This window comes from Halyomorpha halys, unplaced genomic scaffold, assembly GCF_000696795.3.
Source record: "Halyomorpha halys isolate HHAL.00 unplaced genomic scaffold, Hhal_1.1 Scaffold100.1, whole genome shotgun sequence".
Lineage (NCBI taxonomy): Eukaryota > Metazoa > Arthropoda > Insecta > Hemiptera > Pentatomidae > Halyomorpha > Halyomorpha halys.
The window spans coordinates 1,396,443-1,418,372 of NW_027112088.1; the positions used below are offsets into that span (position 1 = coordinate 1,396,443).

The 21,930-nt window shown below is 33.6% G+C and overlaps 1 protein-coding gene and 1 long non-coding RNA gene across 2 annotated transcripts in view; one reads left to right on the forward strand and one right to left on the reverse strand.

Annotated features, from left to right (window-relative positions):
• The window catches only part of LOC106677474 (TWiK family of potassium channels protein 18), a 168,850-nt gene that overhangs the window by 84,072 nt on the left and 62,848 nt on the right, over positions 1-21,930 (reverse strand). The window contains exons 2-3 of the mRNA XM_067050072.1: positions 19,139-19,387; positions 11,463-11,713 (exon numbers count right to left, since the gene is read on the reverse strand). Of these exons, the coding sequence (XP_066906173.1) occupies positions 11,463-11,713; positions 19,139-19,367 (480 nt within the window). The 5' untranslated portion in view covers positions 19,368-19,387. The remainder of the gene's footprint in view (positions 1-11,462; positions 11,714-19,138; positions 19,388-21,930) is intronic.
• Positions 1-21,930, forward strand: part of LOC136796411 (uncharacterized) — a 171,198-nt gene that overhangs the window by 74,194 nt on the left and 75,074 nt on the right. The window lies entirely within an intron of this gene.

Here is a 21,930-nt window from a genome sequence, read left to right on the forward strand (position 1 = left end):
GTCTAAGTTTGTGTATTAGAACTCCAAATATAAGTTACGGCCTCAGTGAGATGTCAGTTGACAAAGGTTGTGGGACCACCATTTAATGGAAAAAGTCAATGCACCCAGGCCGGATTCGAACCGGTGCCGCCCGCTGCCTAACCAACTGGGCTATGGACGGCCTAAAATAAAATAAATATATATATATATATATTATTTTATATCCCGGAAATATCAGTATATTTCGGGTATTTATACTTCGAATCTCTGACATATCTACATCTTCAGTGAAGGAACAGATATGTATATTTTTTATGATAACATAAAACAGGTTAAGCAAAAATGTCACCCATTTGTCATGCTGCATAAAATTATGTTTATATGGAAGTTGCAAAAAAAACTCTCAATTTACTACGGTCAGAAATAGAAGAAGCCATTTATGTTGCATACATTATTGGACCGTACTCTATATCGCGAACACTCCTACGTCCTTGGCAACTTGACAGAGCCCACGACTCAATGGCTTTACTGATGGACAGCCGAACAGTTGGGACACCTCGAGCTTTTTGTACCTCACGGTTGGTCTATATTTACCTAGAAGAAGTCTCTTTGTCATTTTATTGAGGTTTTATTTTTCGATATCTCTTAACTGAGATGTTGAGAATGAATTAATACATAGGAGTGAAAGTATGAAAAGCCCGATATGCGTAAATAATAGGGAGCAGTACACTTCAGTCACCTCAGCCTTTTTTAATTAGTTAGAAAAGGAAGTTCCTCAGCCACCTCGTGTCCTCAATTTTCATATTCATAAAAATTAATTGAACGATGGTCTATTCAGGAATTAGTGTTTTGAAATTATTGGTTTGATGACTACTAATTCTAATGAGTGTGTACAGGTGTACATGTTCACTTTCCCTAACTTTCACAATTTCTATTTAATTTTCGCTGGGCCATAACAGTACCATGTAGTTTATATTTGAATTTTCTCACCTTCTCCCAACGAAACATAACTTTTTTTTTTTAGGCTACTAAAATGGCCATCATGATAATGAAACCTCCATTAAAAATTACCTCTATTGTAATAATGAATTCTAATAGGAAATTGTATTCTGAAACGATTTTGTTCAATATGCTGTTTCAATTTTACCCACCGTTTACCCAGAAACAGGAAAAATACGGTAAAAAAATTTTATGTCATCGGGACGCATCGGCACAAAAAAGTTTCCGGTAGGAATTAGTCATAAAATTTAATTTAAAATCAGTATAAAACAGTATACCATTTCCTTGGTAATCCTAGGGTTTACTTCCAACGATTACTTTAGTTCAACTAGTAATTGTAATTTCGGACCTGTTATATATCTAGGTTTTGACAATTCGGACAACAATATGATAAATGTCGTTAAATAATTTAGCCACCTCTGCACCGATAACTGTCCTCCCGGATACCTGTCTTGTATACCAGAGTTTTTCACACCTGGTTAATGGGTACCACTTGTCGAAGGAGCAGAAGCCATTACGCCGAGTAAAGACCGATGGACCGTGTGATCGGCAGTGGGTTCCAACCCCCTCTCAGGGCCTAAGGGAGACGCTCACCTAGTGGGGGTTGTAGCTTATAACCAATGGGACATAGGATTCCAAAAAGGCGACCTCCCTTTTTGGAACAAGTGGAAACAGAAGTAAGAAAACCGAAGAAAGAGTATGATGCACCTGCCATCCGGCAAAACAAGATAAACTGTATATATGTGTATATATAATTCTATTAGAATAAGTAAATTATAATTGTTTTAAAATAGATAAATAGGAGGTTAGAAAAACAAAACAAAAAAATAGGATACACTTTGACGAGACGAAGTCCTATTCCGTAAGAAGAGCCTTTCAGATCTGGAACGCCATCCCTTAGGGACAACGCGAGACCAACGGCGAAGATATCACTACATACTACGACACGCACCGCCTAAACAGCAACTATATGTATATATTAAGTAAGTTATAATATAATTCATATTTTATTGCAAACCATATTTGTCATATCATTTTAATCATATTGCAATAAACTGTAAATACGTAGTTCCTTTATGTGGTTTATTTACTATCATATTACACAATAACGCCCCTTATTATATTATATAATTAATGGTAGCAATATTTTATAAATATAAAGGTATTTAATTGGTAACTGGTAAACACAAAAAGCTCCTGGAAAAGAATATAATTATTATTACTGGTATGACTCAATCTTAATTAATTAACTTATTTTTGGATAATTGCCTTCAGCGATTATCATGGAATCCTGACGACAGATACATAGCAGACCATTATTACAATTACAAAGGTTCATTAGAGTAGTTACTAATCAAAATGTAATTTTATTTACTAGTTTCAAATTACACTAATTGGAATTTAATAAGTTATAGTAATTGCATACAACTGTATAAATGAAGGAGAAAATTGAACACCTATTTATTTCTTAATGAACATCTATTCCTCAATTGAGCCGACTAGTGGTAAAATAATTGTGGATAACTCGTAGCGCATATGGAGTGCTCATTTCTGTTGGGCATCTTATTTTATTATATGAACATTTTATTTGTTCAAAAAATATATATAGAAGTGATCCCTGCCATTAATTTAACTAATTAGTTATTTAAATAATCAGTTGGTAATTATATAATTAACAACTGAGGCGGAGAAAGGAAAAAAAAGTGTACCTCACTAAATAAAGTAAGAATAAATTAAATTTTTTTTTAATTTCAGCATAAAAATGACCATTGTGGGTAAAAAATCTCACTAATGTCATAAATAGAGATCCTGTTTTTGTGCAGTGAAAAAAACAACGAATAACGAACTGAAAAAGTGCCCTCAAATCCTGTAATATTTATTATTTGATTTATAATAAAATACATATAAAGCTTATCTAACCTTGTTTGAATCAAATTAAATAATCCATCAAGCGAAATTCACTTTTTAACTTACTCTAAAATTTCGAATAGCTTCAGTTTTCAATTATGTCTTTATTTACGACTACTGTACCATTAACATGAAAACTAACAAGTAGTAAGTCAATATAGAAAAATTTTAAATGTATAGATATATTAATAATGATTTGAGCAATCGTTTTTTGTCATTTTCATTTCAATATGTTTTATTTAAAAAATTGTACATAGGTAATATAACATAATAATAAGAATGAAGGGGCACTTCCAGACCTGGTAATTAAAGTGAAAAATAAATACTAATCGTTTCCTATAACAAGCCTATTCTAGAGAGACTTTTCCATAGTTAGCCGCAACCACTGGTTAATATTATTCCAAGAAGATTCGTCACTTGCTTTTACTTAGTCTCTACGACTTTTTTTATGTTAATCAGTCTGTTAACGCCATATATGTATATATTAATTAAAATTTAAATATTTTAAATAGACAATAAATATATTCAATTACAATCATTATTATTAAACAATTACATTGTTTACTTTGTATTTTTTGTGATAATTCTGTATCACTGTATAGTGTTTTGGTTTAAAAGAAAACGAATTATACTGGAATGTTTGTATAGTGAAATACCGGCTAGTAGGATTATTAGCCACAACAATGCTACAAGTTCAGTGGCCATAGATCAGTCGCCCCGTCGACATCGTCGCCCATATACACTCGCCCAGTCGAGTAGCCAACTTACAGTCGCCCAGTCGCTGTACTTGTCACCTGACCTTTCTGGATGAGATCTTCGGAGCGGTTTGCTATGTGGGCCCACCTACGTTAAGAACAGAACTTCGTCTCCGACCTTTTCGGTACGAACTACAGGACCCCGACCCATCGGAGTTCATCAGTTTTGTAATTAGCAATTTTTTTTTTATTGTAATTTGTTTTCAGAGGGAGTATTTTTTTTTATTAGTTCGTTAATTGAGCTCTATATTATTTAGAAGGTTTTTATTTGTTTTCAATATAATTTATGTATTTAATTTAATTTAATTTACGAATAAATGTTTTATCCGAGCCAGTATTTATTTATTTTAGTTAAGCTTTCCGACAAGGAGACCATGTCGAATTGAGGTGGCTTAACAGTGGCTTTAATTACTTCACCAAAATTTGGCCAATTTTTAACTATCAATTAATTAAGAAAACAAAAATGAAGTGAATAAATGTTAGTATACTTATACCTGCATGCAGAGTAGGGCAAAATTTGGTTATAGTTGAAACTAATACCTAAAATTGTCATGGATACGATATTTATTAATCATTGGTTCATTAATGAATAAGGGTCGTTTCCATGGCAATTTTAGCAATTAGTTTCAAGTATGGCTAATTTTAGCCCATCTCTGCCTGCATGTATTTATCAAATGAGAGATCTATTCCAAGCATGAAAGTAAAAAAGTTTATGAAAAAAAAAAGTCCAATTTTGCCCAAAAAGAGTAAAATTTTGTTTAGAAAATGAAAAAATGTGCGAAATTGTGGTAAAACGTGGAATTCTTTTATTTCCAAGTCCAACCTTGAGTAACTTGAAGCACTCCGTTCCGTTCAAACGGAAGACATCAAACAACCACAGTCATATGGCTAATCGTATCACCAACGCCCCATGAGCCCGAGAAAACAAAAGCACTCACACTCGGTAGCGAGCCTTTGCCAGAGGCAGTCTCTTATTTCTCTTCGTATATCTTCTACTATAAAATGAGAGAGTAGAGACACCTTGAAGAGCCCTGGAACATAGGGGCTCTTCAAGCTACTGAACATAGGAGGAGGCGGAGGGAGGATATCAAGAAAGGAAGAGAGGATAACCGAGCCATGGATTAAGTCCACCTATTAATACAATTCAACCATCATCATCAGTGTCATTCAATCAAAGGCCCTTTTTTCAAAATTAACCACAATTATTTCGGCCATCCCCTAACTGTAATTTGTTCAATAGATTTTCGTTTAAATTAATTATGTTTTATTTATTACTATTGTATACAGTCCACTAAAATCAAACCAGCAATTTAATAGTGAAGGAGTGCCTGGCATTAGATTGAAGGCATACTTCATACAAACTTGTCTATACTTGCCTAATGATTCAAAATGTAGTTAATTTTCATATTTTGAATTACTTCAAATAAAATAATTTTGTATTCAAAACCTTAACATGATGTGTTTGCTTGAACAGTAGAAAAGCCATTCAGTACCCATTTTGGTCATGATTAGTTACCAAGCCAATATATGTTCATATTTCAATATTTACATAATAATTATGAAATTTCACGCAATAAAGCAGGACAAAGTTTTGTTTACACAGATGTTTACTGTGTCTAATTTTATTAAAACTTGGTTCTATATTGTCTAAAGACAATAAATTGTTATCATATTAACATCTAATTTCAAATGAACCCTAAATTCAGTCATTCAGGTAGACAAATCTTATCAATTTAGCTCATTGTTCTATTACATAAGTATTTAAATGTATATCATCCTTGATGATATGAACAGAGCCAATTGACTTGTATAAATTATTTGCCTATTTCAATGCCCATTGGCTTGGAAACGAGTAGTGGAAACATATCAGAATCCGCGTGTCTTGGCGAGCGTGCTAATTCACCGTATAATAGACTTCAATTGTAAGGGGGCAAGAAGCGACGTCAAAAGATACGAGCAGTTTCTGACAGGTGTTGCTAACAGCGTTGATGCTTTGCGGACACTGAGACTCAGGGACACTGTGGACTTTCTTTACACCACGTTGAGCACGTTCAAGAGCGTTGGACCCAGACACAAGAAGACAGTTCAAACTGTCTCTGGGGTCCAGCCAAGAGTTTCCTAAGATGGACAGTGTGATCGACGCGTGTTACAGGACGCAGACACTTTCAATTCTCTGGGGAGCTCCAGCAGAAACCATCCGAATCTGAGGTTTGTGTCATTAATCGCTAGCAGTTCCACACCGTCTCTACTTAATCTGAAGGATAAGCCAGCCGCACTTAGTGGAACAGAGAACAAACCTGAGAAGGTTACAGGAGGTGCATTAGCTAAGTGTTACCTCTGTAAGGGAGATCATTTGCTCTCCAAATGCAAAATATTTCGTGGATTACCACCTGTTGAGAGGCTTGAACACGTTCGAACGTCCAGAGCATGCTAGAACTGCCTTCGCAACGGTCATGTGGTATCCACAGGTCGTTCCTAATTCCGGTGCCATAACCGAAACAGGAAGCATCATACGCTGATACACCACCAGGAGGGAGATAACGAGGTTGCTAAAGCCGATGCTACGCCAAACAAAGCGACACTCGCCGAGACTTTCATCGGATTTGGATCTACGCCATCGTGTTCTACTTCAATGAACAGCATGATACTGCTTGGTACTGCATGTACTCTTATAAAGTCGAAGCAGGTAGACTTTCAGGCTTGTGCTGGACTTCAGGAGCCATCACACATTCATATCCAGTGCGCTTGCACCCAAGATTGGCGCGAAGATTTCCTGGTTCGATTGATCTCCACCAGCCTTGGAGTCGGCCGTTCCGAAGTCGCACCTCAAAGGCTCCAAGAAGGATTTCCAGAACCCATAACCTCTAATCCCTGTACCCATAAACTCAGATGGAAGTAATATCTCTGCCACCAGTGATATGAGGTATTGTATAACCCCAAAAGCCAATTCTCTGAACTCTCCAGTCTCGATAAGGCATTATAATAACTCGGAACTGAATAAACACACTTTTATGTGTGTAAGCATTGAAACTTCATCATCTTCATAAAGATGGAATAATAAACAGTTGTATCATTTGTGAAATGGACGCTGTTCCGGACAGCGGATACCCCTAGTTTCCTTAAAATAAAATAAATAATCTTGATGTTCTTGTATTAGTTTTAAGTTAAAATCATTACCAACAAAACTTGGTTACAAAAACGAATACAAAATTTTTAATTAAAATTAAGATTAATACAATCATTTTATTGGCCAGATTGTTGACTAAACCACCACAACTATGACAAACAATGATGGAAATCACTTAATGTTGAGTTACTGTCCAATTATTAATTTTAAAAATATCATTTCGTAAAGATAATAATAAAGAATCGTAATAAAATACAAGATAGTAATTTTAAACAAAAAGACACAAAGTATAAAAATCCATGACAGTGATAATTCAAAAGTTAATAACCTGTTATTTTACCTTTCTGGGCGCTTTTTACGAGTGCAATGACAGAATGGTGATCAACTGTTACTTTTTGAGATTCAGGCTGTTCAGAATAATGGAAGTTATTAAAATTTCCATTTTTCTGTTTTTAATTAGAGGTTTTCGTTGTTCACAACAATGATTATTTTCCTGGGATATATCGCTCCTTTGCTTTAATAGTGGCACCCCCCCCCAACCAAAAAAAAAGATTGATTTTATTCAGAATTGAGCGTATTCCAGAGATATTATCGTAGACTTCTGAAGCCGTCTTACAGACTGCCTTGAAACTGCTAGAGTCTGCCTCAGTATGTTGAACAAGCCAAACATAAAGTAAATAAAATAAATGTTTTTTCAGAGGTTCCATTATTCAAGGAGTGGTGATATTTATAAATATCCTTCTGCCTTTTCTTACACGGTTAAAAATTAAAAAAAAAAATTTATAGTAAACTTTAAATAAAATTCTATTATAATGAATAATAGTTTTCCAATATAATCCTGATAATACTGTTAAGACTTATTTAAATATAAAATATTAAATATGTAAACATAGTTTTCTTGGACAGCCATGGGAATATATGAACTGAAGTTCTCATGACATTTAGAATATCAGGAAAACTCGACAATACAATTAATTCATCATAGTTATTAAAAAGAAATGTTTCCCACGGCCTTATTATAACCAACCTTAATGTAGAGTGGTTCTTAGAAAACATTTTATTTATGTGGGACTTGAAATTGCCAGTTATTCGAGGATCTGACAAAATTACCTTGAAATAAATAAAGACCAGGTGTTTGATAATTGTTGTTATTTACTTTGAGCTCCCATCTTGATAATATCCTATCCTCCAGCTGATCGACGAAAAGGGGATGGTTAATTTCTTCGGCGCTTCCAGTTGAATATTTAATGAGCCCTAGTTGAGTGTGGACCTTCCAAGAAGTGAAGCACTCTGATACAGTCCAGCTTCGTCCTCCGCATACCGAATCAGCTAATGACGTTGGATATCTATATGGCTTTGATTAACACCGAAACCAATACAGCTTCTAGTATTGGAAATTTAATTTAAAACCGAATATATAAAATATAAAATTTATTTTAGTCTGGTAATTTTATTATTCAAGGATAGCAAAAATAATTACACCAATGTTAAGCTAAGATCCACAAGGACTTTATCACCCTGTAGTCATTTCTAATACAAACCGTCGCACTGCAGGGAAAATTATTTTGCTGGTCAAAAACATGTTTCTTAAATGCTATATTTTTTATCCTATTCATTCTTAATATAGCTTCAGAAACTGTTAATAGTCTTACCATTCTGAGGACTGCTGGCGGTGCCGGTTTGAATTCGGCCTTTGGCGGTGTCTTTTTTCATTGAGTGATGGTCCCACAAAATGAAAAAATTTCGACCGCCAACCATGATGAAAATAATAGCAATAAAAATAAAGAAATTTACCAGGCTGTATCGAAAATTCCAATGCCATAAATACATATTTTAAAAAAAGGAGTAAAGAACGAAAAATACCGCTCTCGCTAATGTCAGGAATCGAAATTATATTTTAATCAAATTCCATCCTTTGTTTTTGCTGATTAACTTCAAATTTCCTGAATATTTACGAAATTGATAATGTACGAAGTGCACCTTCAACTGAATGTCAGATGCTTCTTCATTTATGAATGCTGGTTGGGTTGATGAGTGGACTGTAATTTGAGTAAAGGATTTAAAACTAGGCAAAGATGAATTTATAGGTTTGTTGAACAAGAGAGAAATACTTAATACTAAATCTATGGTGATTACAGGTTATAAAGTGTTAGCCTTACAAACATGTGAACTTTAATTTTTTAATTTTGAAGAGAAGGGAACGAAATGATTCATCGTTGCGTCGCTGAGCATTTAGATCGGGTTACTGCATTAGAAATGAAACAGGTTGACTTTTATGTGGATGAAGGAGGCATCCTCTCCATTCCTGTTTTCTCTTCTCCCGCTGGTATTCTACTCTTCCCTCAGTTGCGAAGCCGCTTCTCTGAGCTACTCTTTCATCGCAATCTTCATTGAAGACGAAGAACAAGGAGAAGGAAGAAATAGCGTAGAAAAAAATGGCTATCTCTCCTCTCGTTTGGGTCACAGTTCCCTAGAGAGTGTCTTTTGTTATCTTGGCCACGTAGGGCGCTGGCGTTTATAATTGCAATCAGCCATACGCTTATAGTATGGGCCCCCCCTCCCTTGCTTCAAGTCTTCTGTTTAAACGGAACAGATATTGTACTTAAAGACTAGTGGTTCTTGATTTTTGAAAATATATTTTCGTCATCAGCAGCCTCAAAAACATGTAAATCGGTAATAAAATAATTTCGTCCCGCTAGATCTGTCATATTGTCCACGGTGGGTCGAATGGGGACCACAATTTATATGTATTATGTTACCAAGAGTTGTAATATTGGTAAATATTAAAACGTTCAGGTAATAAAAAAATACGTTGTGCTTAAAAGCATACGTTTTAGGAAGGGATCAAAGCATAATTCCCTACAATCTTGTATTAATACTAATTGTCTACTTTCTTCTGATAAACTTCGTGTTTTCGTCTAGAATTCATTAACAACCAACAATAAGTTAGGAATGTACAAAGCCTTAATAAAATATATTCTGATGAAAAGTTTTGCAAGTAACGTAGAAAGCTAAATCATTTAGTTAAGAAAAATAAAGCATGATACAGATTATCTTAGAAATTGTGAAAAAAACACAAAATATGGTAGAAAACTAAAGCTCATGATATGAGAGGGGAGTATTTGTATATGTATGTCACTCCAGAAACAATCTATATTCACAACCCGAAATGCTATCGTTGTTGACAAGGGACCGCCTGAAAGACGTGATTCAGATAAAGGTGAAGCAGTTCAACGACTTCTAGCCAAAAAGTAAAAAAAAACCTTGTAAAATATCAGATATATTTCAATGTAATTAAGAAGACTAAATCAATTCCAGATATTAAAACAGATAAAAAAAAAATTAAAGTGAGATTGGTTTTATGAAAAATAGCTTTTCTAATGTAGATTTGCAGAATACAATATAATACGACTTACGTGGGTTCATCGCATCAAATTTAGGAGAACCAAATTTTTTAATCAATGTTTAATTAAAGAAGCTGTTATTTTATTAATTACAAGTTATTATTAATTGTCAATTGGCATTTTTATTATTAATCTATCAACCTAATTTATGATTTTTAAATATTTAATAATTGGTGCTAATTAATTAACACAAAAAGATGAAATTTCCTAAAGGTTAAAATATAAATAATTTTTTTACAAAACTAATCAAGTCATCTTGAGCTACTCGATATAGTGTATATGCCATTCTATTTCATTCCAGTTCCGTTCCTCCAAATTGCTCAGATGAAACATCCTTGCGTCAGGGTCTGTTCCTATTCCGAGATAATTTTCTGTCAGATAAAAATAGCATCAAGCTGATTTATATCTGGAGAAGCCATCACTCCCCGATTTAATTTTGTTTAGGCGTTCTTTCAAAATTAGCAATAGCCTACGATGAACATCCCAATCAATAATTTACTTTCCGGGCCCAATTCATCGCTTTAAATAAGGTGAGTACTTTCCCTCGGGTTTAAAATTAATAATTTATTTGAATTCTGCCAGAAAATTTAATCTTCTGAAAATACAAAATCGTGGGCATAGAGGCAAGTTACTGGAATTTTCCGAATTTGTTTTTCTCAAAGGCATTCGGATATGTAACAAAAGACTATGTAGACTGAATTTTTTTACCACATTTTAAAATAGTTGTTCAGCCATTAAATGTTCACCAGATCTTTAATATTCCCTTCTAAAATAAGAGAACTCTGAAATTATTAATTATAACGAAAAAAAATTTCTAATATCGTGTACGCAACTTATTTAAAAGGATATTATTTTGGAGAAAGGACACGCTTTCTTGGGTGATTCATTTTTTTCGAAAGGCACCTGAAAAGTTTTAACAGGAGTTTTATCGGATATTCACGAGGAACAAATTTCTAGTGAATTAATTGGTCTGGCACGTTGCTGGGATACATTTACCTTTCTGCTGTCTTAAGTTGAAGAATTTTAGTAGTAGCATTTTAGAGTATCTTGCTTCTAACTCATTTTTTATTTATAGTTAGTTTCGTTAAACTTTAGCATAACATATTATTATTTAAATTTCTCTCAATAATTTTTTATAAGATATGGTTATCTAAATTTTTGTGGTGGTCTCTTAACTAAGTTAAAAAAAAAATACCTATATACTCTTTGAAAAATAAATTGATTACAAATAAAAGAAGAAAGAAAACAAAATCGGATTTAACCACATCGCACAAATAAAAAAAATCTTACCTGCCTGATCTCAAGAAGGAGGTGCCTGCGCTTCTTGAGGATGTCTATGACGTTTTCCTCCTCGGCGGTGCCCTCTATATAACTGAACATGAACCCTCCTAAGAGGCTGTAGAGCGCCACAACGGTGAAGAGGAAGAGGTGGGTGAACCATTTTCTTGAGAGTGCCCAGATCTTGGTGTAGAACCATATCGACGCCTTCTCTCCGACGCTCATGCCGGACTTGGCGGTATTCAAAGTGAAGTCACGGAAGTCTAAGGGAACATGTAAAACCATTTTTAGAAGGTACTGCTACTAAATATCTGCAGCGAATATTATTTATAAAGATAAAAAAAAATGGTATTTAAAGCTTCTTTATGGGCAAGTTTGCAATACTATATTAAAATATTATGCTCATATGTAATCCACGGTCAACTATTAATACATGATGATAAAATATTTTCGGTTAACATGTTGTTGTTTAAATCCGAGGGCATAAAACTACTCACGGTTATTATCGCCCTTGTTAAATGTTAATTATTCAACGAGATATTAAATATTTTCCCTAAACTAAACAAGTTATTGTATCAATTTTGGTAATTAGTTAACGATGGCGATATCAAATAATAATTAATAAAAATATATAAGTATAAATACTTTACTTTTGCAGGTTTTATCCCTCAGTGGGTTGTCTTGCTGTCTGGTTAAGTCATAGAGTCCCTCCACTTCTCTCTATCCTACCTGTCTTCCTCCTCAAGTCCCCTGCCGGCTATGTCCTCCTCCACGCACCTTTCGCTTGGATTCTGAGAGCTTCTAGGCGGCGTTTGCAGAGGTCCCTAATGCTTTCATCATTGAGTAGATGAAGCATAAGCTTCACTCTCATCCTCAGCAACTCTCACATCCGTCACTGGTAGTAGGCTATGCTGCTTGGTAATACAGTAATCCAAGATGGAAGGTCTGAATCCCGGTTTACTCCAAGTGAACTGATGCTCCTTACTATGTTGGAAGAAAGTGTTTTGTCCTTTTAAGTCAAATTCCTCGCAGATATCACTGAGTTGGAGGCCATTATCATTTACCTCCTCCTCCCCGCATGTTCCCACAACGGATTTGTAGATAGTATAGTTGATTTGTAGATAGTATAGTTGATTTGTAGATAGTATAGTTAATTTGAAGATATAGATTTCATGCATGTGACTAGTCGAGGGATGTACTTTGGACTTTTATGTTATGGTAGCCTATTTTGAGATATTCAGGTGAAAATTGTGTTGGAAAGCTATATATGAATTAGTAAAGCTCTCGACACCGTTTATTTCCATTTTTATTCTTTGAATACCGTTAATTCTCCCGTTTAGTTCGGATATAATGCAAAATCCTTTTTAAAAAAAAAAGGTATTGCAAATCATAACATCTGATCACTCCCTAACTATAATTTAATGTTGCATGCGCCTTTACTGTTATATTAAATTGAACAGCAAAATGTTTGCAGTTTAGAAGTTAATAAATGTAGTAGTAGATATAGCATGTAGTAGTAGATCTCCATCTCTCATCTATTTTTTTTTATGATTCTCACATCTCCAATAAAACTATTTATAAATTTATTAATATAAAAGGAGACACTTTTTTTAATCCTTCTACTCCCTCCCTTGTCATTATTAAATATGAGGTAACATTAGCTGTAGCCACATTGAGCTGTATTGTATCAGGAGGCGTTTTAATACTGTCTCTTATTATAATAGGCTCCTCCATTTATAAGAATACAATTCTTTTTTCTTCTTTATATCATATAGAAAAGAAATAAAAACGCAATAAGAAAAATAAGAAAATCTATAAATAAACTTGAAAAACATAAAAGGAATGAAACTAAAACTAATCTTTTTGTAGCTAGAAGATTCACAGGACACACGAAGACACAACCTATCTCCTTGGAATCCGCCAGCTGACTGCGGTTAAAGTGTATTGACACAGTAACTTTTAATTTCATATTGGTGCTGTAGTGTGATTTGGTATATTACTGTATGAGTCTTTTAAAGCGAATGTGTTGTAACTTTTTATAAAATCTCAGTTAATGCTAGAAATTAATTTCTTGGAAATTTCCAACTTTGCCAATTTTTGAATGTTTTTCGATTTAATTTTTTTTCCCAAGGACTGCAATGCTTTATGAATAAATATTTCAAAGGTGGGATACAATTGGATCTAATTCTGAGTTTTAGGAAGTTCTCCCAGAGGGAAAGAGATCAGCTGCAACTAAATTCTTCGAAAGCCTGAAAAGAGAGACTACAGCCTGCAAAGGCATTCAACTCCACATAATTTTTCAAAGAAAGTTAGAGGAATACCTTATTTTAATCAGCTAGAGAGCTCCAAACGCCAGCTGTTCCCCACTATGCATGAAATGGCTCTCCACATCCTTGTAAGCCTCTAGTCACTTACTTTGACAGAGCAAATTAACAAGCAACGTACTCCCCCTGCTATCATGAAGGCAATATTTGTGGAAACCATGCATCTCTGGTACCCCCAGATATTTTGTTACACCTATACACGGACGGGTCAGCTGTAGGTGTCAGAAATAATGCAGGTGCGGGAGTATATTACAAGTATTAAAATCTATAAACCAGTGGATCGCCTATCAAGTAATTTTTAATGGGTTCCTTCGCACTGCCAAATTGAAGGAAATGAAAAAGTAGATGCACTTGCTAGAAGAGATTCTCTTGAGTACTAACCTAACCTTCCCCTACCACATAGCTCTGCCAAACGAGTGATTGATGTGAATAAAAAACTCCTATTATGATAGAGGCACGAGAGAGCCGCAGAAGTTAAATCATGGGCACCCTAGTTGGTGGAACCGATATCATGGAACTTGCCAAGAAGACTTAATGTGACCTGTTTTATAATGTATACTGGCCATGATTTTCTGTCAAAACATCTGTTCAAAATTAGTGCTTTGCCAGCTCGAAGAAATGACTTCGTTACACTTCGAAACTTGTCCATTATTACAAGATATAAGATATAGTTTAACACAAGAAGAGACAATATGGATAAAAAAAAAAATTATATTGGGCTGCTAAATGAAGGATGGCCGTAGTTCCTTGTATTTTGGAGCAATAAACAAAAAAGTATATAACAAAAGGTAAAGCTTTACTTCTATAGAAACCGTAATTCTAACCTATAAACAATTATTTTCGTAAATAATCTTAACTAAAATAAAATAAATATTTTAACTATGTCTTTTTATCATTGGTGATATTAATATTGGCTTAAAATAAAAATCAGATTCGATGTTATCAACTTACCATAAATTATGAATAATAATAGATTGGATAAAAATATTAAAAATTATATTCAAGAAGAAACGAGGATGTTGTGGTATGGCCATATCAGATTGTTAGTTCTAACACTATAAAATACAGATCACTTATACAATACTCTTACCAAGTTTGCTAAAATGTAAAGACAAGAAAACTAACTATTGTGTTGTATCTAACTATTGACATGACATCATAGTGATTGTTAACGCCATATATATTGATTAAAGTGTAAATATTTTGTAAATAGGCAGTAAATAGATTTTTTTTTACATTTGTTATTGTTTATTTTGATTAGAAGTATTTCTTGTTTTAATGAAGAGAATATACGTGTATTGTGGGGTTTATATATTGAAATAATGGGCCACTGGGATCATTTCCCACAACAATACAAGTGTGGCCTAAGTTCAGTTGCCTACGTAGTCACCCAGTCGGGTTGGTGTAGTATAGTCGCCCAGTCGCCTTGTTATGGTACAGTCGCCCAGTCCCGTTAGTATGGTACAGTCACCTACTCCTGTTGGTATGGTACAGTCGCCTAGTCCAGTTGGTATGGTACAGTCGCTCAGTCGCCTTGTTATGGTACAGTCGCCTAGTCCCGTTGGTATGGTACAGTCGCTCAGTCCCCTTGTTATGGTACAGTCGACCAATCGCTTTTGTATAGAGTAGTCACTAGACCTAGCTGCGTGATTTATCGGAGCTCCGTTTCGATATGTGGGGCCACCTACGTGAATTATGAGGAGAACATCGTCTCCGACTTTTCGGAACGGGCCTTATGACCTCTGATCCATGGGAGTTCATCAATTTGTAATAATTGTAATTAGTAATTTTTGTTTGGTTTTTATTTTTAATTTGTATATATCGAAGGACAGTTTTGTTTTGAATTTGTTCTATATTTTAATTTTTGAAGGTTCTTATTGATTTTAATTTATGATTTTTTTGTATTAACTTAACAAATAAATGTTTTCTATCCAGCCAGCATTTTTTTTTCTTTATTTAAGTTTTTCTACAAAGAGACAGAGTCGATTTGAGGTGGCTTAAAAGTGATGATGAAACAAATGATAGACAGATCTAAAAGACCAGGTTTAAGTTGCGAGAGCCGTTACAGGCCGTCTTTCTTTAATTTTTCTCAATTACATGTGATACTGTGAATTTTTGTATGCAATATAATGATATATTCATAAATTTTTTCTTTGAATTAATAAAACCTGAAACTGAGTTTTCTGATCCATTTAAACCTGGTATCATAGAAGCTGTAACTCTAAATGGCCTTTTACTCCCGGAGACATAACTAGCCAAAGCTTAACTATGAAGATTAATCCGATTTGGATTCACTTTGCTCCAGCGGAACCGTCCCTCTTCGTTCCATAAATCCATTTGTTTAAACTACCTTTATTGGATCCTGAAATAATCTTATAATGCCACTAGGCAATTCAAGGGATGTGGAATATTCTACTACTATTTTGTTACTTGAAACACTAGTTATATAACTATTTATTCGATCTTCATGTGTCCAATCACCTTCTTTCCAGCTATCCTGACCTTATTGAATGCATATTGTATACGCAGCGTAACCAGTGGGATTCGACTGTTTTATTTAAAGTATGTAGTTACAACGTAAAACTTTCTCCTTATTCTGTCCGTTGACGTCATAACCAAAGGAAAAAAATTAAGTTTGGGTAATTAAAAGTTCGTTAAGGTTCAATTGACGCGTAACCAATAATGAAGTAATACTAAACTTAATAAAATACAAACTTAAGTTGGTAAATTGAATATTGTCTAGCAGGAAAGTGTTGATTTGGTACAAAAAATAATTGTTGCGGTCAAAATTGTTATACGTAAGGGCATTAAACCAAAGAAAAAATCCACTGAAATATGCAATCATCTCGCTAGAGACCACATTCAATGACCCCAGCTTGCTCTTTACTTCTGTATTTCTTCAAGCACAATTTTGAACGCTCCATTATTACCTTTCCCCTTTCATTCACCTTCAGGAGGGAATTACCACCATATTTTAGGTGCAGTCTATCAGAGTACATTCTGCAATGATCCATCGGCACTACAACACTCTTCAAACCATAGAAGAATGTGAAAATAACGTTTTTCTACGTTTGAAACCGATTGCAGTTTAATTTTTTTTTAATTTATCGACTATGTATTCTGCATGAATTATTCTATATTTATCATTGATAAACTAAAGTTGTGAGTTCGAATTCGGCTATGGCAGATAATTATTCATTATGTTACCAACACTGTTGGTACCCTTAATTCGTAAAAGATCTGTTGATTGTGCTCTTAAACAATCACATCACATTATTTTTTATAACTACAATTAAAAAATCTGAACTCCTGTCCCTTCATGGATTACAGTAGTACATATTTTAGTTTTTTTGTTTTTTGACTTTCTGTAAGATAACCTCTCGATTTCAAGGGACAAGAACTCTACATGATGTTAAAGAATAAGATATTAATAGTTTAGTAGGAAATAAGGTATTCTAATGGTATTAAAAACATAAAAACTGGGATAATATGTGTAAAGAATAAATTACTTTAGTGTTAGTTTACAACTATTTTCATGTACCTGTTTGCAGTACATGTTGACTAAGTATTTATCAATAGTAGGTATAATTATATAAACCAAAATTCTATCAATGATTTACTTCATATCAACAATTCTAATATTCGTGTTAATAATGAAAATATACTGGCACTTGTAATGTAAAATATATAAATAACCGTTCCAATATCTGTAACGCCTGACATAAGTACTGTAACGTAGAAGGCAGCCAACAGACAAATGGGGTCTAAATATATGGGTCAACAATTTGGAATATGGAATGTTTCACATTTCTCCTTTCACAGGTGCTTTAAACTCAAGAGTTATTTGGGTTCACGAAAGTGACAGGTATCAAACAAGCTGTTTGTAACAAGATAACAGTATTCTATTTTTATCGACAAGGGGGTGTTCTAGGAAGTGCTTTGGACGACAGCTATTTGCGAATATACGAGTATATGTTGCAGTCTCTGCATGCATATTGTTATGGCAGTGTATTTTTTTTACAGATACGTGTACCATTTTCAATATGAATTGACTGAGCGGCATTATCAGCTGTTGTATTCCGATCACTCCAAAACTTCCAAATTCTTTAAAACTGTCAATGACGAACAAAATGAAAATGAATTAGGGACTGTTTTTTTTTTAAGCCATATTTTCTGTATTTCTTCCTTTATTTTATCAAGCCTACAAAGATACTCACTAAGAGACGCCGCTCCTTCACGGTTTTCAAGTCATTTCATATGGAATCCCTATTTGGTCAGTGAGTACGACAATAAAATCCCATACTGAAGATGCATGGTATTCTTGAATGCTGATAGGCTACCGAGAAAATTTTGAAATCCTACTATTTGTTACAATTTCTTCTTAAAAGTAAGTGCCAAAATAATGGCCAAACAAGCTTTCTTTGCACAAGTGTCTTACTGTTTGGTATTTCGTTTTCAAGTAAGCGTCTCTCGGATTAATTAATAATGTAGATCCTTCCTTATTCAATTAGTTGAGTTACTTGAGTTTGTTTCTCATTCCGATTGACCGTGCTGAGTTCCCTTCACATAGCTTGCTAAGCTTCCCGATGTTGCGATCTTAGTTATAGTGAATGATTTTGTTTTGGTAGTGGAGTCGGCTTTGTAACTTATTCCAGTTCTTCTACAGCGCACTTAACTTTGGAGTTTCCATTGGAAAGAGTTATTTTCCGTGAAGAATTCTAATAGGAAATACGATTTTAGGACCCTAAAATGTAGATTCTTCCATCATCACAAAAACATCATTCGCTTCACTGCAAAGTCCCACTGCAGGCGAAGGGGCCTTCGTTCCCCCAATCTTCTTCATTTAATTATGACCTTAAGCCACCAGTTTGCAGTTTATGGGCTATTTCTGCCAGTAGGACGTTACGGATTGAAAAATCACCTATTTATTAATAGGTGTTCATTCTCATGATTTACCTATATATCAAACCTTTTAAAATTAGATTTTCTATAAGAATTATTAATTGAAAAATAAATTTATATCCTCAATGAGAATACTTCTCTCCCTAGTAAATTCCTTAGTAGAACTGGAATATATTAGTAAGTCGATTTTACTGTCATAAGAAACCTCATTGACCATTACTATGACCAAAAATTTCATTTTAGTTAAACTTTTAAAAAACTCCGAAAAAAGGTGTCAGTTGAGCCCTAAATACCCTGTAAGTTAGAATGTATTCTTATAGACTGTTAGTGGGATATATTATCCTTTCTACACTTTTTAATTTTTTTGGTTCTGATGGTGCCTTAGTTATTTGCAGCTATTAGAGGTATAATATCCTCTTATTTCTACTTGTTAAGTAGCTTTAAGAAGATAGAAATACTTACTGGTGAACTGCTTGGCGAAGTACTCGCCGGCCTTGTTGGGGTAGGCTTGAAGTATGTTGACGCTCTGGTAGATGGGCTCGCCCTGGGGGGTGAGGGGCCCGCTGTAGTAAGGCCTGATGCCGGGGGAGGTCAGGTTGCCGCCGTTGGGTGTCGTTGTGGGGATCTGGAGGTTGATCTGCGGTCGGGGGGGCCTCTTCGGCGAGCCCAGCTCCTGCGTTTCCTCGTCCATTGGGTCACTTCTGCCAGCAACTTGACAAAATTAAAAAAAAATATTTAAATTACTACGAATGATTTTATTGAGTTATCCAGTTAACTGGAAGGTTCATATAGATTGCTTCTACTTCAGAGTGGTGCTAGCTACTTATCCAACTCTAAATAAAGGTTTTCCTTTTTAGGAATATTATAAATTTTCAATTAATTTTTCTAAAATGGATAAAGATGTAGTTGTATTGTTTGGAAAGTTTGAAGAAATATACTTATCACCACTGTGAAGTAAGCCTTCGACATATAATCGATATATAAATTAAGTGAAATAAAAAAATATATATATTTAATAACTACGATGACGAAACAATTTATGACAGTCGAAGCAGACTAGTACAACGCGCATACCTCCCACGCAGACAACCAACCACATTTCACAACAATACACTTATAAACTACCGGCTTTTTCTTACCTTTACACTCCGAGAAAGCTGGGGCATAAATTTAAAACTTTTTTGATTCCTGTTAGTGAGTCTGAAACGCTGAATATCACAAGTAGTCGAAATTAACAAACTTTGAGGATACTAATAAATGCAACATATTTTAAGACAAAAATTAAATAAAATCAATTTCAACTTTTGGGTAGTATAAGAGGAAGCTGTACGTAATTTACCGTCATGTAAGAATTCTCAATCTATGGTAAATTACATACAGCTTAATTTGCCATTGTTTGATTGCAAGAGATAGTACTTAATAAGTTATTTCGATTAATAATAAAAATCATTATTAATAACATTTTGTATATGGTAGTAAATTAATTCACAAGTTGACTGCCGAAAATGAAGTTACTCGCAATACATGCTATTGGACACTAACTTTTTCATATTTCAAAATTTTGTAAGAATTTCATTGTAGCTGTGCAAATAACTTAAGTGAAAAAATGTTGGCATACTAGACAGAAACGGGAGCAACGTGTCGCCTCAAAGTTGACTGTCAAAGTGTTCATTATTTTGAACTGAAGAAAAATTCTATCCCAAATAAGATAAATTTTTATATGAAATCAAGTATAACTCTTATCATCATTTTTTCAAATCCACATTTTTTTTTATATATAAAATTTTATTTTTCGTCTTAAATTGCATATAAATGTTTTATACTTGTGTCATAATAAGATTTAAACAAAAATGGATCAATGCCACAAATCATGATTTTCAGATAAACGCTTTAAACAATTTTTATATAATTTTTATTAAACTTCTTTAGGTCAATAAACCCAATAACGGATAAAAATAAGCAAATAAACAATTAGTAATTAAATTATGAGAATTACCTAAATAAAAAATAGAACCATTATAAAATGTAGGCTCCCCTTTTACTTCATTTAGAATACCAACATAATGAACTGAATTTATTTTTATTTTATTTATTTATTCAGTATAAAAAATGAGGTTCGACCGCCAGATGGACCAGACATCTGTACCTAAATCTTAAACAAATATAAAAAATTATGAACCTAAAATTAAACATATGTTCATTACACTTTTAATTATTGGGATATTGTGGAGGTTAATTCGTTAATCTTAGCGAAATAACTGTAGCTCAATAATTCCTAAATTGTGTTTTTATCTTTATTAAATAAATTTAATATCTCCATTTCAAAATTTTTAGAGTCTTTTAAAGATTTAGTGCTAAATTATGTAGGTAAAAAATATAATACAAAGAAAACATTGGGAAAAGATCAGACTTTATGTTATTGATTAAATGACAAATTCATTTGTTTTCCTGTAAAACCTGATTGTTTCTGTAGAAGTCTGTATCTGGCATCTCTCGAATATGCTTTCATTTTCAGTTTGTTGTATGCTGTGCGCTACCTATTAACGTACATACAAAATTTATAATTTATATTCATTTAGTAACCTTTCCAACTACTAATAAGGGCCGCCATGCTTTATATTTAAGTAATGTGTACATGCATATTGTGTTACATTGTGTATATGAATGAAAAATGGAAAACGTTGTGTAAATTAGATCATTATTCCACTAAATATTTTGATTCTGTATTATTAGGAGGGTGTAATTATTATATTGTATCATGATAAAACGTTATATTGTACATACATACACTGATGGAAGCGCCTTAAGGTTTTTGAATATAAAGTATTAAGTAAAATTTTTAGGCAAAAAAAAAAGGACGAGTTAACCGATGAATAAGTACTTAGTAATTAATGAACGGATTTCTAAAATGTTAATTGCGATGAACCTATAGGTAATCGTCCTAGTGGTAAACAAACCGAAGCGTAGGTGGGAGGAATGCATCAAAACTAATCTGGATGGGCGTCACTGGACAGATGTGTGTGGACAGCGATTGGTAGCATCGGCATCGAACCTTTGAGATCGCTAAACCCTTATTTTTGTAATAAATAGTATTATAATTAAATGTTCTAAAGTATTTTTAAGTAAATGAAAATTAAAATTTATGTTATAATCTTAGTTTAATAATTATTTACAGTTAGTAGATGAATTTTTTTAATTAATTGGATTATTATATTTGTTGAAATGGTTTTCGATGCAGTTTGTTAGTAAATAAC